Below are 14,477 nucleotides of genomic sequence, written 5' to 3'. Positions count from 1 at the left end.
AAAACAAAAAAAAAAAAAAAAAAAAAAAAAAAAAAGAATATATAAGAAAATAACTTATAAATTCAGAAAGAAAATGATTTCCAATTTGAAATTATAATATCCAGCTAACATGTCAAATTAAGGCAGAATAAACATTTGCAGATGTGCAACAACTCAAAAATATGCCCTCCAAGTAACCTTTGTCGGGAAGCTACTGAAGAATATGCTCCATAAAAACAAGGCAGTAAAGGATGAAGAGGAATCCATTGGGCTCCAACAACAAGAGATTTATCATAGAACAGAGGACAATCTGGATCCCCAGAGTGAGGCACACAGCTCCCCGGTAATAGCTGTGTGGCAGCAGCCCTTGGCAGCCACCAGTCTGGATGCGAGTAGGAGATGTGAGAACCCTAGGAAGGGCATCGCCAAGAAAAAAAAGCACCTGAGGGAATTCCCTGGCGGTCCAGTGGTTGAGACTCCGTGCTTCCACTGCAGGGGGCACGGGTTCGATCCCTGCTTGGGGAACTAAGATCCTGGAAGCGGTGCGATTAAAAAAAAAAAAAAAAAAAGCACCTGTTGGGTAGGTGTTTTCCAGTTTTGGTGACAAGTTTGATAATGAATTAATAACAGGTATATAGAAACTAAACAAGTGAAAAAGTGGGGGCAATTATTAAGTAGAGGCAAAGAAAAATTACACAAGAAAAGAAATATAATCATAGTATGTTACAGGGCTCTGCTGGGAACAATACATACATACTTGTAATTACAAGTACTATATGTTAACTTACCCAGGAATCGTGATATGTATGTATGTACTTGGGGGCAGGGAAAAAGGGCTAAATCCTCATCAAAGTAGGAAATGAACAGATAAGGTCAAAACAAAAATCAATAGCTAATAATATAAGCATGTTGTTTAGAAATACGGATGGAGACACCCAAACAAACTGCTAAAAGATGTGAAAGCATAGGGCTGAGAGATATGGGGCAGGGTTGCTGTTTTTTTATGTAAACCTTGTAGTATTGCTTGATTTTTGAGCTATGTCACTATGTTACTATTTATCAAAAATAAATTAGGGCTTCCCTGGTGGCGCAGTGGTTGAGAGTCCGCCTGCCGATGCAGGGGACATGGGTTCGTGCCCCGGTCCAGGAAGATCCCACATGCCGTGGAGCGGCTGGGCCCGTAAGCCATGGCCGCTGAGCCTGCGCATCCGGAGCCTGTGCTCCGCAATGGGAGAGGCCACAACAGTGAGAGGCCCGTGTACCGCAAAAAAAAAAAAAAAAAAAAAAAAAAAATTAATTAATTAAAATTGAAAAAGATACCAGGCCCAGCCCACGACCACACTGGCTGTTCAATAAAGGGTTACTGAGCTCTGGTTGCATGGGTCTAGGGCCAGGTCCAGCCTCAGCTGCCCAGAGCAATTCTGGAGGACAATGGGCTCATCCAGGAGCTGGGCATCAGCCACTACACCGGCGACCTTGATATAGCTCTCAAAGATCCCCTCTTCACCCAAGTCCTAGCCCTCATCCCTACAGTTTGCTGTCTCCATCTGTTTCCCTGTCTTTCCCAGTGAGCTAAGAGCCCCCTGAAAGCCAGATGTTGCATTTTTCCTCTGTTCCTCCCCCTGCCACTCCTTACTGGCTACCCCAGAGCCTAGAACCTGGCAGGTGCTCAGTGCTCAGCAATGCTTTCACATGTGAGTGTAGGCAGAGGGGTTTATGGTCCAAAGAATCCCTTGTGAAGGTAATGCTGAGGAAGGGGTGGGGTGGCTGGTGAGGCTCGACAAGAAGGTGGCGAGGCCTGGGCCAGCAGCCTCCTCTGACCAGCCGTGCAACTCCTCACTCATCCTTGTACAACACTCTGTCTCACCTATTAAGATTTTGCCACCTAGGGACCACATGACCACATCAGGAGATTCTGTCCTTCCCCGCAGCTGGCCCAATGCACTGCCCTTGCCATCAAGGGCAACCCAGAAATGCAGGTCGGCTACTTCCTTATTGGAATGCTAACTACTTTTGGAGGAGTACTGCCACGTGCCCAGCATGCCACCAAGTGCCTTATGCGCACTAGATCATTTAACTCTCACAGGAGTCCCATGAGTTACGTGTTGGTCTTTCCCTCCCTGCCATTTTACACAAGAAAGAAATGAGGTTTGCAAAAGCTAAATATCTTTCTGATGTGCTCTTAAGCACTATGCTGGAACCCCCAACAGCTGACTTTTGTTTCCAATGGTGTCAGAGCTGAGAGAGTCCTTCAATGAGAAAATGAAGGCTCAGAGAAAAAAGAATCTCACCCAGGGTTACAGCAGAGCTGGTGGAAGAGCATGGACTAGAACCCTGCCTCTTGACTTCCTGCCCAGCTCCCGCCCACTGCTGCACACTGAATCCAAGAGGAGTGACCTCCTCTGCCTCTCTGCCCGTCCAGCCAGTCACGAAGTTGACAGGGTGGGAAAGAGGCCCTCTTACCTTTCCAGCACCACTCTCTCCACTGACGACAATAGACTGGTTGACTGGCTCGATCAGGCTCTTGACATTCCTGTAGGTCTGTTCACCCACAGTGAAGATGTGGGGCTTCAGTTTCTGAAACATCAAGGGATGAAAGCTCATGTGAGCAAACACCTGTCTTCAAGGAGTGGTTGATCCAATGACAGCTGAGATGGGGAGCCTGCCCACAGCAGTGGCAGAGGCTTTGTCTAGAAAAATTTCCTGGAAGTAACAATGTTAGGCCCAACTGTGGGCTCTACGCATTCATCTTCTCTCAGTTTGGAAGCAGTGCTGGCCTTGACCAGTCTATGACATTAACACTTTATCCTCGCATCTTATCTTACCTCAACAGTCTTATTCTGCTATTTATTATTTTATGTTATTGTACTTTGCAATTTGCAACAACTTTCTTACAAGGTATTGCCTAAGAAGTCTGTACATTAGTTGGACAGCTAACTGTATTTTACAGATGAGAAATCTGAGGTTCAGACAGGTTAAATAACCTTCTCAAGTCCACACAGCAAATAAGTGCATCCATGTGATTTGAATTCCAAAGTCACTGTTCTTCTTTCCATCAACGAGTATTAATTGCCCTCAATGTGCTGGGCACTGAGGAAACAGAGAGGACCAGGACATGGCTTTGCCTTTGAGGAAGCAGAGTCGGTCAGATATGGGCTCTCTGGCCAGGCCTCTCCTGGCTTCCACTCGTACACTAACCACGCGTGAGCCAGGCAACCTGCACAATGCACAGCCCGCGCAGCACCATCTGGCCAGGAACGATTGATAGGACATCACTCTGGATGGTGTCAGAACCATCCCTCTCTCCCCCTGCCCTCACCCCATCCACCTCCCACCTGGACTATTACAAAGCCTCCAACTGTTCTGTCTCCTGTCTCACCTTCCTGAACCCAACTCCCCCAACTTCCAAGGTAATTATCCCCACAGTCGGCTCCGTTCACAGCCCCACCCCCACGCCTGATGAAGAACCTCTGTGGACACTCTGCCTGCTGTGGTGCATCAGACCCTTCAACAGTCCTGGCTTATCTCATCTCCTGCCTCTCTCTGCAATACCTCCCTCTGGCCAGCAAGTCTGCTCTTGCTTCTCCCTGCACTTTAACATCAACTGGTCTATTCCCTGCCTGCACCAGCTCCACCCTCACCCCCACAAGAAGTTACTTGGCAGACTTCCCTGGTGGCGCAGTGGTTAAGAATCTGTCTGCCAATGCAGGGGACGTGGGTTCAAACCCTGGCCCGGGAAGATCTCACGTGCCGCGGAGCAACTAAGCCCGTGCGCCACAATTACTGAGCCTGAGCTCTAGAGCCCACGAGCCACAGCTACTGAGCCCACGAGCCTAGAGCCCGTGCTCCGCAACAAGAGAAGCCACCGCAATGAGAAGCCCACGCATCGCAACAAAGAGAAGCCCCTGCTCGCCGCAACCAGAGGAAGCCCGCACACAGCAACGAAGACCTAATACAGCCAAAAATAAATAAATTAATTAATTAAATAAATTTATTAAAAAAAGAAGTTACTTGGCATTCCAATCAGTGGAGATGAATATGTGCTGAATTTTCTAGGGCAATCCTTATCACATGTCATTTTATCCTTTTCCCAAAAAAGTGGTTTGTTAAATACACAAATGTACCCTTGTAAATTCTTTCCTACTAATAAATTCACAAAGAAAATAAAAATCATCTGTCCTATGTCCCTATTTTAAGTTCCAAAATCAGTTGAACAAATATTTATCTCCAACTTTGCACCTACTGGTGTATGTCCTAACTTCTGTGAGCTCCTGGCGGGCAGGGCCATGGCACCAGTAGACTCTGAATGACTACCTGGCTGGTGAATACATGGATAAGGACAGGGTAGCCTAGGGGAGGAGGGGGAGCCCTGAGGCCACAGGCAGCCGTGAGTCTTACCTGGGGCTGAGGAGCAGCGTGGTACTCTTGCATCAGGTCTGGTGAATAGAGCTGAGGGATGGGCTTGAAGGGGTTCAGAGCCACCAGGGTGCAGCCAGCGCTGGTGTAGAACGTGTCTGCCATGTACCGGGCCTGCAGACACCTCAGGACTGAGGCAGAGGTGCCTTTAGCAAACTCTGGCTCAAATGGAGACATAAACTGCACATACAAACACCCGCCTAACAGCGCTCCCTCTGCAATTAGCCAAGAACCATTAGATCCCAGCAGCTCCCTGAAGAGTAGGTACAAGATCTAATTAAGCTGAGCCCCACATCTGGAGCAAAGGCTGCAATGGGGAGCCCGGGGGCAGCTACCAGGCAGAGGTCTGGCTCCAGGTCAGGAGTCCTGCCTGCCTTAGTCTGGCCAGGGGCAGCAGTGTTGAATACCCTCATCACGCCTCCACCCACTGGAGACGGCACACTCAAGGAGAGGGGGGGCCCATACCTGTCTCCAGCGTCACAGGATTCACCTTGGTGAGGTCATCCAGCTGGTGCAGCGGGGCCTCCCCGCTCAGGAACTCCTGCAGGTCTTCTCTGAGGGATTCCCCGCCATGGGCATCAGAGCCTGAACTGTGGCCATTAACCTGGGAGGGAGTAACAGGGCCAGGAGAGCTGGGACTCAGACCAGCTGGCAGCTACATAAGGGTGGGGGCCTGTATAGTAGAAAGAGAACAAGCCTCTAGTATCATAGCCTGGTTGTTCAAACTTCAGCTCTGCCACTTACTAGGCCTGTGAGACTCGGTAAGTTACTTAACCTCTCTGAGCCACAGCTTCTTTATTTGTAAATTAGGAAAAATAAAATCAACTCACAGGGCTATTTGGAAGAAAAATAAGAAGACATATACAAAGCACTTAGTCAAGTGCCTGGCACATAACATGTACTCAGTAAATCAATAAATGCTATCCCCTCTCCTCTGCCATGAGTTCCAGCTTCCAGCCGGGCCAGCTACCAGCATTACTGGGCTGGCAGGGGTGGGGCCCAAGGTGGGGGGCTGCTACAGGAGAACTGCAAAGGAAAAGAACCATGGTTTGGCCCTTTTTTTGAAAGAGACCATTCAGCTTGAGATGAAAACTCAGCTATGAGGTAGCCCCATGTCTTCAGCACCCGCCTCTTGGGGCTTAAATTTAGCCTGGTTAATTAACTAGCTCCTGCTGCCCTGGTCTACTTGAGAAGAAGCCTGGCTCAGAAGTCAGATGAGGTCAAGAATGAGCACCAAGGGAAAGGGGCCCTTTCTCCCTCTCCCTTGCCCATCCTCAATGCCAACACTTTCCACATGTTTCCTCTCCCTGTTTTCCTCCTGTGATCCCATTGCTCCTCTTTTCTCCCTGGGGGCTGCAGGAAAGATGGTGTGGGTAATAAAAGAAGACAGTAACTTGGCTGAAATCTGCTTCTGGAGGAAGGGGTCTGTGATATAACACGTGTGGGTTTCTAATGATACTACTTAACCTTAGAGTTCAAACTCTCAAGCCAAGGAGGCAAGTGTCATTTGAGAGGCCCAGTAATAAGTTTCTTTCCAAAGATGTTGCCTGTTCTCTGAACTTGGGCCCACGATGATGCACGTACAAAGCAGGCTCTTGGCCTCCAGGATAACTACCAAGGTCAGAGCATGACTGGGTCTATGCGAATCCCTCTGCTCTAGGGGAAAAAAGAAAATACCTCACACAGCCATCCATAATTTTTTTTTTTTGCTTTTTTTTTTTGGCTGCGCTGGGCCTCTGTTGCAGCGTGCAGCCTTTCTCTAGTTGCGGTGAGTGGGGGCTACTCTTCATTGCGGTGCACGGGCTTCTCACTGCGGTGGCTTCTCTTGTTGCGGAGCATGGGCTCTAGGCGCGTTGAGCTTCGGTAGTTGCAGCACGTGGGCTCAGTAGTTGTGGCACACGGGCTTAGTTGCTCCACGGCATGTGGGATCTTCCTGGACCAGGGATCGAACCCATGCCCCTGCATTGGCAGGTGGATTCTTTTTTTTTTTTGGCAGGCGGATTCTTAACCACTGTGCCACCAGGGAAGTCCCCCATCCATAATTTATGAACAGCTCTTATCCTTCCAGAGAGGCAGCTGAGTATAATGGTCCTTGACTTGGACTTGAAAGCTAGATTGCCTGGGTTTGAATCCTGATTCTACCACTTCCTAGTTGTATAATCTTGTGTAAATTTCTTAATCTCTTTGTGCCTCAATTTTCCTCATCTGTAAAATGGGAATGGTGGTAGCATCTACCTCATAGATGCTAACAAGCACATAAAGTATTTAGAAAAGGCATCTGGTCTCTTCCACCAGAAGTTAGCTATTATAATATAATTTTGTTAAAAGCAGCCCTTCTAATTAGGCAATAATATATTAAAGGCCTTAAAACTACGTATGTCCCTTAAGCTTGCAATTCTTCTTCTAGAACATGATCCTATGTAAAGGTCATAAAAATGTTCAGTATATATAGAAACATTTACAACTGCAAAACAATTGAAAATAACCCAAATGTCCAAATAGTAGCTTAAATTATAGTACATCCTTACAATGAAATAAAGCAGATTACAAAGAGAATGATACCTTTAAATATTTTAAAAATACATATTTAGGGAAAAAAATCTAGGATATTCTCTGAAATGTCGGTTATCTCTGGGCAGTACAATTATGGGTAACGTTAATGTTCTTTTTGCTTACCTATATTTCCCACATTGCTTATAATGAACTTGACCTTGAATAAGTCACTTAACTGCTCTGAGCCTTATCTCCAAAATGGGGATATAATAGCACTATATATATATAATATGGTATCTTTCTCAAGAACTAAACAAAACTATATGTGTAAAATGCTTAGTACAGTGCCTACTATATAGCAAGGGCTCAACACAGAGCAGCTGCTAGTACAGTTACGATAAATGTTACTGCTTTTTAAATAAGAAATAAGTCAAAAATGGACAATAAAAAAAGCCCAGAGCAGATGACTGTCCTGCATGCTTCTCTCCAGCCTTCAAGCCTGTTTCATCAGCCAAAAGGCTGGGAGAAGGTCAAGTAGCAGAGTCTACCATGACTCCCTTGAGGCTGGCTGACCTCACTCTCAGTTATCTTGCCTTACCTGCCTAGGACTCCACTAGACCGCGATCTCCTAAAGGGCAGGAATCATCTGCCTCAGGCCAGTGGCAACACTCAGTAAATTAAAATTCAGCAAATATCTACTGGCATTGTCTTTGGACCAAGAGGTGCATGTGAAGGATGATATGGGTATGAGATAGGGCTCCACAGTGAAGGGCAGAACGGGGGCCACAGGAGCCTTTCAGAGGCTGAGGCCTGGAGTAAGGGCAGGTTTCAAGTCCCTACAGCAACCCACTGTGGACTCCATGATTCATTCATCAGAATTCTTGTATATTTCCACATAGGTCCTCTTCTCTCACATTTTCGCACAGGCTGACCTCTTGGCCTGGACTGCTTATTTCCTTCTCCACCTGGCTAATTCCTACTTTTTTTTTTTGCCACACTGCATGGCACGCAGGATCTTAGTTCCCCAACCAGGGATTGAACCCATGCCCCCTGCAGTGAGAGGGTGGAGTCTTAACCACTGGACTGCCAGGAAAGTCCCAATTCCTACTTATTCTTTAAGGCTCAGCTTCAAGAAACACCTCCTCTTGGAAGCCACAGCCTTCCACTTGCCTTAATAACCCAGGCTGTGAGGGACATCTCTCAGGACTCCCTCAACGGCTCAGGCTTGTAAGGTCACCAAAATGCCCTAAGGATTCCCTCACCCCGCCCATCTTACCCATCCCAGGGAAAAGAGCTAAAAACCACAACAGGGGAGATTCAAATTAGGTATCAGGAAGAGCTTCTTGGAAACAGGTGAAAGGCATTGGAATGACTATCTGAAGACAAAAAAGAAGAAAGACCTTTAAGGGGTCTTTCCCTTCTTTCCAGGTCAGAGCAGTGGAAGATTCATTCAGGTAAATGAAAGACGCGGAGGTGCCTCAGGTGCCTGAGGGCCAGGGTTATCGAAGGGTGAGGGTTTACCTGCTGGAGCATCCTGCTTTAAAGTCGTCAGCCAGGGTTCTGGGTCGCAGGCACAAGGAGTGCTATCCACCTGGTCATGGGGGCACAGGCTGGGGCATGAGTCCTGCAAAGGGCTCAGTTCTTGAGGAATCTATGAGACGAATCACCCTAGAGCCTGTGGCATGAGAGGGAAGACAAGGGGCACACACAGGTGATGGCTTCTCCAGGGTGACTCACTCCTGCTCCTCACACCAAGCAGGAAGAACCAAAATGAGAACCCGGGTGAGCCTGGGCAGAGAGGGAGAGTCTGTGCCGCCCCCTGCCGATGAGGGAACAGGGGAGACTTACAGGTGCCTCCAGAGGGGCCCTGGGCTCCTTCAGGGCCAGTTTTACTACAGGGTTTGAGGTGGGGCTGCAAATCTTCTGAGTCAGCGTGCCATGCAGGATGAGGACACCGGAAGACAGAGATGCCTCGTGCCCTATCCCCTCCAGCACACAGAAATGTCCTATCTTAGTACAGTCAGTAGTCAGTGGGGCAGGGAGGCTGGAGTCAACTTTTGATGTTCCAGGAAAGTTGCTGTGTGGGATGGAAGCCACAGCTCAGTCCTTCACTGGTAAGCCATCACACCTTCCCCACCCACCTTCATTCCTCATCTTGTCTACCTCACAAGGAGTGGCTGTGAAGGGCAACCAGGTGAAAGCACCCTACAAAGTACAAATCTGAATATTCATTCAGAGGGGAAATATTGTTAGTACTAAGGATGGATGATCCATTTGGGAGCACTAATCAGGTGGAACAGTTCGGTGTTAACTTTAAGAAGGCGAAGATCTCAGAGGAGGGGAACCCGTCCGAGAGAGCCGTTGTTGTGAAGCTGGGCTTAGGCCTATCTCTGAAAAACTGTAAGTGACTCACAGACTTGGAATTTCCCAGGCTTCACACCTCCCCAGCAAGGAAGGATGAGGATGAGAATGAGGGGTGTCAGTAATGAACTGACCTTGGTGGACACTTTCTTGAGCCCCTGAATACATCCAGCCTTTGAAAGACCTCAGGGATAGGGGCTGCCATGGAAACTGGAAAAACGACAATTCAGGCAGAGGAGGGCATCAGGACTGTGGTGGACACATTCACCCTGGACACTGACTGGACCCCATCCAGGGGACAGCCACGCAGAGGGCTCCAGAGACTCAAGGCCAACAAAGTTCCCTCAACTAGAAGCTCATCTTAAGAGAGAGGATCAGTGGGGAACACAACAGGTTGTAGGGTTAGAATCCAAAGCCCGCAACCCCTCAAAAGCAGTTCACAAGACCCCTCTAAGCCTTATTCCGTTCCCTCATTTGCAAAAAGGACTACTAATACCCAGACCTCACAATACTGAGTTAAGGATCAAATGGGATAGTACCTCTGAGACCGCTTTGCAAATGCTGGTTATTATGATGCAGGGTCCACTTCTTGCCAGAATCAAGTCAGATTAGAGCGGTTTTCTCCAGTTCTCCCAGCTCTTGCTCCCTGTCGGCTTCGCGATTACCAGCCAAGAATTTCTGGTAAGGGAGTGACCACTGTGGGTAGGAGGGAGACGGTAATGAATAGATGAAAAGCCCTAGTCAGGGCAGGTGGCAACCTGAACAACAGCTCTCCCCCTCCCTCCTCCCCTCCAGCCTCCGGTTCTTCCTCGGCTCAGACGGCAGTGGGAGGGCAGACGAGAAGAGCAGGGTAAGGGTCCTGGGAGCCCCGCCCCCAGGTTCCCGGCGGGAACGGACACTCCTTGTCCCTGCGAGGTGCCCGCCGGGCCCAGGGCTGGGATGCCGCTCCGGAAGCACCTGGCACGGGGACAGTACGTCCTTCCTGGGAAGGTGGACGTGACCCCAGCCAAGGGCGCGGCTGCCCCGTCGCCTCCCGGGGCCAGCCGCCCCCTCCCAGGTCCCTAGCCAAGGAGAGGAGAGGAGCGGGACCTTTCCCCCACCCCGGGCCGCCCCCTGCCGGCTCGGTGGTGAGTGACTAGGAAAGGTCCTTGTTCTGCAAAAAGGCAAAGAGCTGGGCTACCTCCTCCTGGGTTACGAGAGGGTCAAAAAGAAAAGGCAAAGGGAAGGGAAACGGCGCTTTGGAAAGGGGAGGGAGAGACGCCCCCCTTCTTCCCCAGCGCCGCGGGGGCCCACCGGCCTCCCCTGTCCCTTCGGGCACGCAAAGGGCTTCGGACCCGGCTGGGGGTGGCACTCACCAGTCCCACGGCCTGAACCGCCGAGCGTGCGGCCCCCGCCGGCCAGACTGAAAAGGCAGACAGGCGGGCCGGGTGAGGCAGCGGGAAGAGCCCGGGGAGGGGAGGGCGGAGGCGGGGTCAGGAGCCAGCCGGAGAGGAGGAAAAGCAGGGAACGCCGGGTCGCAGCCGCGGGCTGCAGCTGGGGCCAAGTGCCTGGGAGCCAGCACGCTCCTCCCTCGGGGCGGGGCGCGCAGTCGCGGCGCGGGGCGCACGTGGCTCGTCCGGGGCGCCGGCATCCGAAGTTGGGGGCTCGCTCCGGGACAAAATATTCTGAGAACCTGGGGTAAGATGCAGGAGAGAAGGGAGGGACGGCTTCAGGGCCTCCGGGCCCTCACGGGGCTGTGGGTCTCTCCATAGGGAGACCAGGCGCCCTGGCCACCCCCACCCCCCACTGACGAGGCCTCGCTGTGGGGTCTGAGGGCCAGTGGTGAGGTGCGGGAAGCGCCTTTCCCGCCCGAGCTCCTCTTACCGACCTGCCCGAGGCCAAGGCCCGAGAGCACCTGGACTAGGAAAGCCCTTGACAGGGAAGGACGCGCATGGGGAGCCTGCAGGGTGGGAAACGCGCACACTCGTGGGCGGGGACGCGCGCGGAGGGCCGGCCCAGAAGCGCAGGCAGCCCGGCGTCAGCCGGAAGCGCTGTTCGGGAGGCGGAAGCGGCTGGCTCGCTCGTGTCCCGCCCTTGCGAGAGTATCCCGCGCCCTGGCTCTTACGCGACCCTCTACCTCTGGGCGCAGAAACCACCAGGAGCACTTGAGGTATAACGGCCGGCGCGGCCGGGGCGCGTGTCTGTCGGGAAAAGGGCTCTTTTATTTTTAAAGGCCAGCAGTTTTAGATCAGCTGGGCCCAGATAGGCCATTACGCATGCATGCATTCTTTTATTCAATATGGTTCTTGTTTGGCCAACAAATGTGTTCTTCCCAGGTGCCACTTTTCAGACATGGATATGTGGCAGAGAGGTGTTTTATATCCCTTTAAAACAATTAACACTAGTGTGTACTTTACGGCCCCTACTCCTCCACGATTAGCATCCATTCTACCTACCTACACCTTAACCTCTAAATGAGGTAAGGAGTAGCCTGGGGCTCAGGAGATCACTGGAGGATTCGCATTTTGTACTAGAGGCAGGAGGTTCAGAGAGGCTCAGGACAAACCAGGGCCCCCAACTCCAAAGTATACTTAAATACCTTCCCTTTCCCTGTCCCTCTTCTCCTCCCGTCTCAGATTTGACTCTAAATCATTAGTGAGGTGTATTCAGTTTTCATTATATTATATCTTCATGACCTTTACATGCTTTGTAGTAGGAATTTCTATCCTACTGTGAGTCCACTCTAAGGTTTTGTATCTCAAATTCACTTTCTTTGTGAGTCTGCCTTATACTGAGAGTAGCTAAAGCATTTTAACCAGTAATTTCATACTATTAGTATGACATCCTTATCCTCATGTTAGTGTTAGGCTTCTTCCAGCAGTCCTTGTAAGGGGAATCGCAAGTCCTAGGTTCTGCTCCGAAACTCAGGAATAAGAGTAAAATCAAGTCAGGTGCATATTTATGCAAATTACCAAGTCATGTACATATATATGCCGGTTCCACAGGAACGTTGCTTTCCACAAATGCATCTTAGTTCTCCTACCGGGGATGGAACCCGTGCCCCCTGCAGTGGAAGCAAAGAGTCTTAACTACTGGACTGCCAGATTAGCCCCACCCCTTTGCTCTTGTTTTCACAGGAAGAAGAAAAAATGTCTCAAAAGCAGATGAAGGAAGCTTTTGTCAGTAACCACAATGGAACGAGCGTGCTGGAAATCACTGAGGGCTTGTGCTTACCTGCACTCTGTATCCTGTGTAGAGGGCTCCTGATCGTTCTCTCACAGCACTTATGTTGTTCTTCACATACCTGGAGAACTCGATTCTTCATTGACTTTGCTTTCCTAATAGTTCCCCTGGTGACCACTTTGACCATTTTCGCTTCATTTGTCCTCCTTGAGTATCTCATTGTAATTATCTTTGGGGCAGGGCTGCTCTATGAAACATACTGCAGGAGAACTTGCTATGCCAGAATGCCTGTCGGGAAAATCCTTGAAAAATTCTTGAAAATCAGTATAGAATCAGAATACATTCCAGCCATCTCCTGTTTCCGTGTAATTAACAGTGCATTTACTGCTGTTGCCATTTTGGCTGTGGACTTCCCTCTTTTTCCCAGAAGATTTGCCAAAACCGAGCTCTATGGGACAGGAGCAATGGATTTTGGAGTAGGAGGCTTTATTTTTGGGACTGCAATGGTTTGTCCAGAGGTTAGGAGAAAATATACAAAAGGGTCCAGACTTTATCTTACAAAGTCATTGTACTCTGTTTGGCCATTAGTCTTCCTAGGAGTGGGACGATTAATCATTATAAAATCCACAGGCTATCAGGAACATTTAACCGAGTATGGAGTTCACTGGAATTTTTTCTTTACCTTAATAGTTGTGAAATTGATAACATCACTGCTTTTGATTATTTTTCCCCTAAATAAATCCTGGATTGTGGCTATCAGCATTACTGTATTCTACCAGTTAGCCCTTGATTTTACCCCACTGAAAAGGTTAATTTTGTATGGCAGTGATGGCAGTGGCACAAGGGTTGGTTTATTAAATGCCAACCGAGAAGGAATAATCTCTACCTTGGGGTATGTGGCAATACACATGGCTGGTGTTCAAACAGGATCATACGTACTTAAAAAAAGATCACATATCAAAGACTGGATAAAAGTAGCATGTTGTATTCTATTGACAGCTATTGGCTTCTTCATCTCTCTTTACATAGTTCAGGTAAATGTAGAAGTAGCATCTCGAAGAATGGCCAATTTAGCCTTTTGTATTTGGATAGTTGCTTCTTGCCTGATCCTTCTTAGTAGTTTATTACTGGGTGACATAATTTTGAATTTTGCCAAATTTCTAATTAAAGGGGCAACAGTACCATGTTCTTGGAAACTTATCCGATCACCTGCTGCAAATAGAGAGCATTCAGAATCTCTAGTCTCTGAAGCTGAAAGAAAGGAACCCACTCTTTGTTTAATCACAGCAATGAACAGAAACCAGTTAATTTTTTTCTTGCTGTCAAATGTAACAACTGGCCTAGTCAACCTGTTGGTAGATACATTACACAGCAGTACCTTGTGGGCCTTATTTGTACTCAATCTCTACATGTTTACCAACTGCTTAGTTATATATGTGCTGCACTTGCAAGATAAGACGGTAAAATTTTGGTGATCAGTACAGGTAGTATATGTTTTGAGCAATATTATTTTAATGAGGAAGAATAAATATAAAATGGGCTTTTGGCAACTCAGTGTTAAGTGTATTTTATTAAAAAATTTTCATTCCTACTCTAACAGTAGTGATGCTTAATATTTTAAATGTATCTCAACACCATGTAAAACAAACCAATACAGAAGAAACAAAGCCTCTTGACTTGTTAGAATATTTATAAATTTCAGTATTTTAAAGAAACTGTTGTGTTTACAGTTGTGATACTGGAAGATTGGAGGGTGAGGAGGAGGATTTTTACTTTCCATCTTTTTTTTTTTTTAATAAATTTATTTTATTTTGGGCTGTGTTGGGTCTTCATTGTTGCACACGGGCTTTCTCTAGTTGCGGTGAGCGGGGGCTACTCTTCGTTGTGGTGTGCAGGCTTCTCATTGCAGTGGCTTCCCTTGTTGCGGAGCACGGGCTCTAGGCGCAGAGGCTTCAGTAGTTGTGTGGCTCATGGGCTCAGTAGTTGTGGTGCACGGGCTTAGTTGCTCCGTGGCATGTGGGATCTTCCTGGACCAGGGCTTGAACCCGTGTCCCCTGCATTGGCAG

At 48.7% G+C, this 14,477-nt stretch overlaps 2 protein-coding genes across 2 annotated transcripts in view; one reads left to right on the top strand and one right to left on the bottom strand.

Moving 5' to 3' along the window:
* Positions 1–10,708, bottom strand: part of MYO19 (myosin XIX) — a 35,643-nt gene extending 24,935 nt beyond the window's left edge. The window contains exons 1-6 of the mRNA XM_007464910.1: positions 10,605–10,708; positions 9,789–9,945; positions 8,410–8,563; positions 4,861–4,999; positions 4,378–4,526; positions 2,443–2,556 (exon numbers count right to left, since the gene is read on the bottom strand). Coding sequence (XP_007464972.1) covers positions 2,443–2,556; positions 4,378–4,526; positions 4,861–4,999; positions 8,410–8,421 — 414 coding nt within the window. The 5' untranslated portion in view covers positions 8,422–8,563; positions 9,789–9,945; positions 10,605–10,708. The remainder of the gene's footprint in view (positions 1–2,442; positions 2,557–4,377; positions 4,527–4,860; positions 5,000–8,409; positions 8,564–9,788; positions 9,946–10,604) is intronic.
* Positions 10,709–12,377: 1,669 nt separating this feature from the next.
* On the top strand, positions 12,378–13,886 carry PIGW (phosphatidylinositol glycan anchor biosynthesis class W). The gene has a single exon (XM_007464895.1). It carries the CDS (start codon positions 12,378–12,380, stop codon positions 13,884–13,886), a length of 1,509 nt encoding a protein of 502 aa, XP_007464957.1.
* The last annotated feature ends 591 nt before the right edge of the window (positions 13,887–14,477 follow it).

The sequence above is a fragment of the Lipotes vexillifer genome, unplaced genomic scaffold, assembly GCF_000442215.2.
Source record: "Lipotes vexillifer unplaced genomic scaffold, Lipotes_vexillifer_v1.1 scaffold788, whole genome shotgun sequence".
Classification (NCBI taxonomy): Eukaryota; Metazoa; Chordata; class Mammalia; order Artiodactyla; family Lipotidae; genus Lipotes; species Lipotes vexillifer.
This window is presented reverse-complemented; position numbering and strand designations above follow the sequence as displayed.

Bases quoted from the DNA above. Each gene is read 5' to 3' on its own strand.
- PIGW (XM_007464895.1), top strand. From the start codon at position 12,378: ATGTCTCAAAAGCAGATGAAGGAAGCTTTTGTCAGTAACCACAATGGA.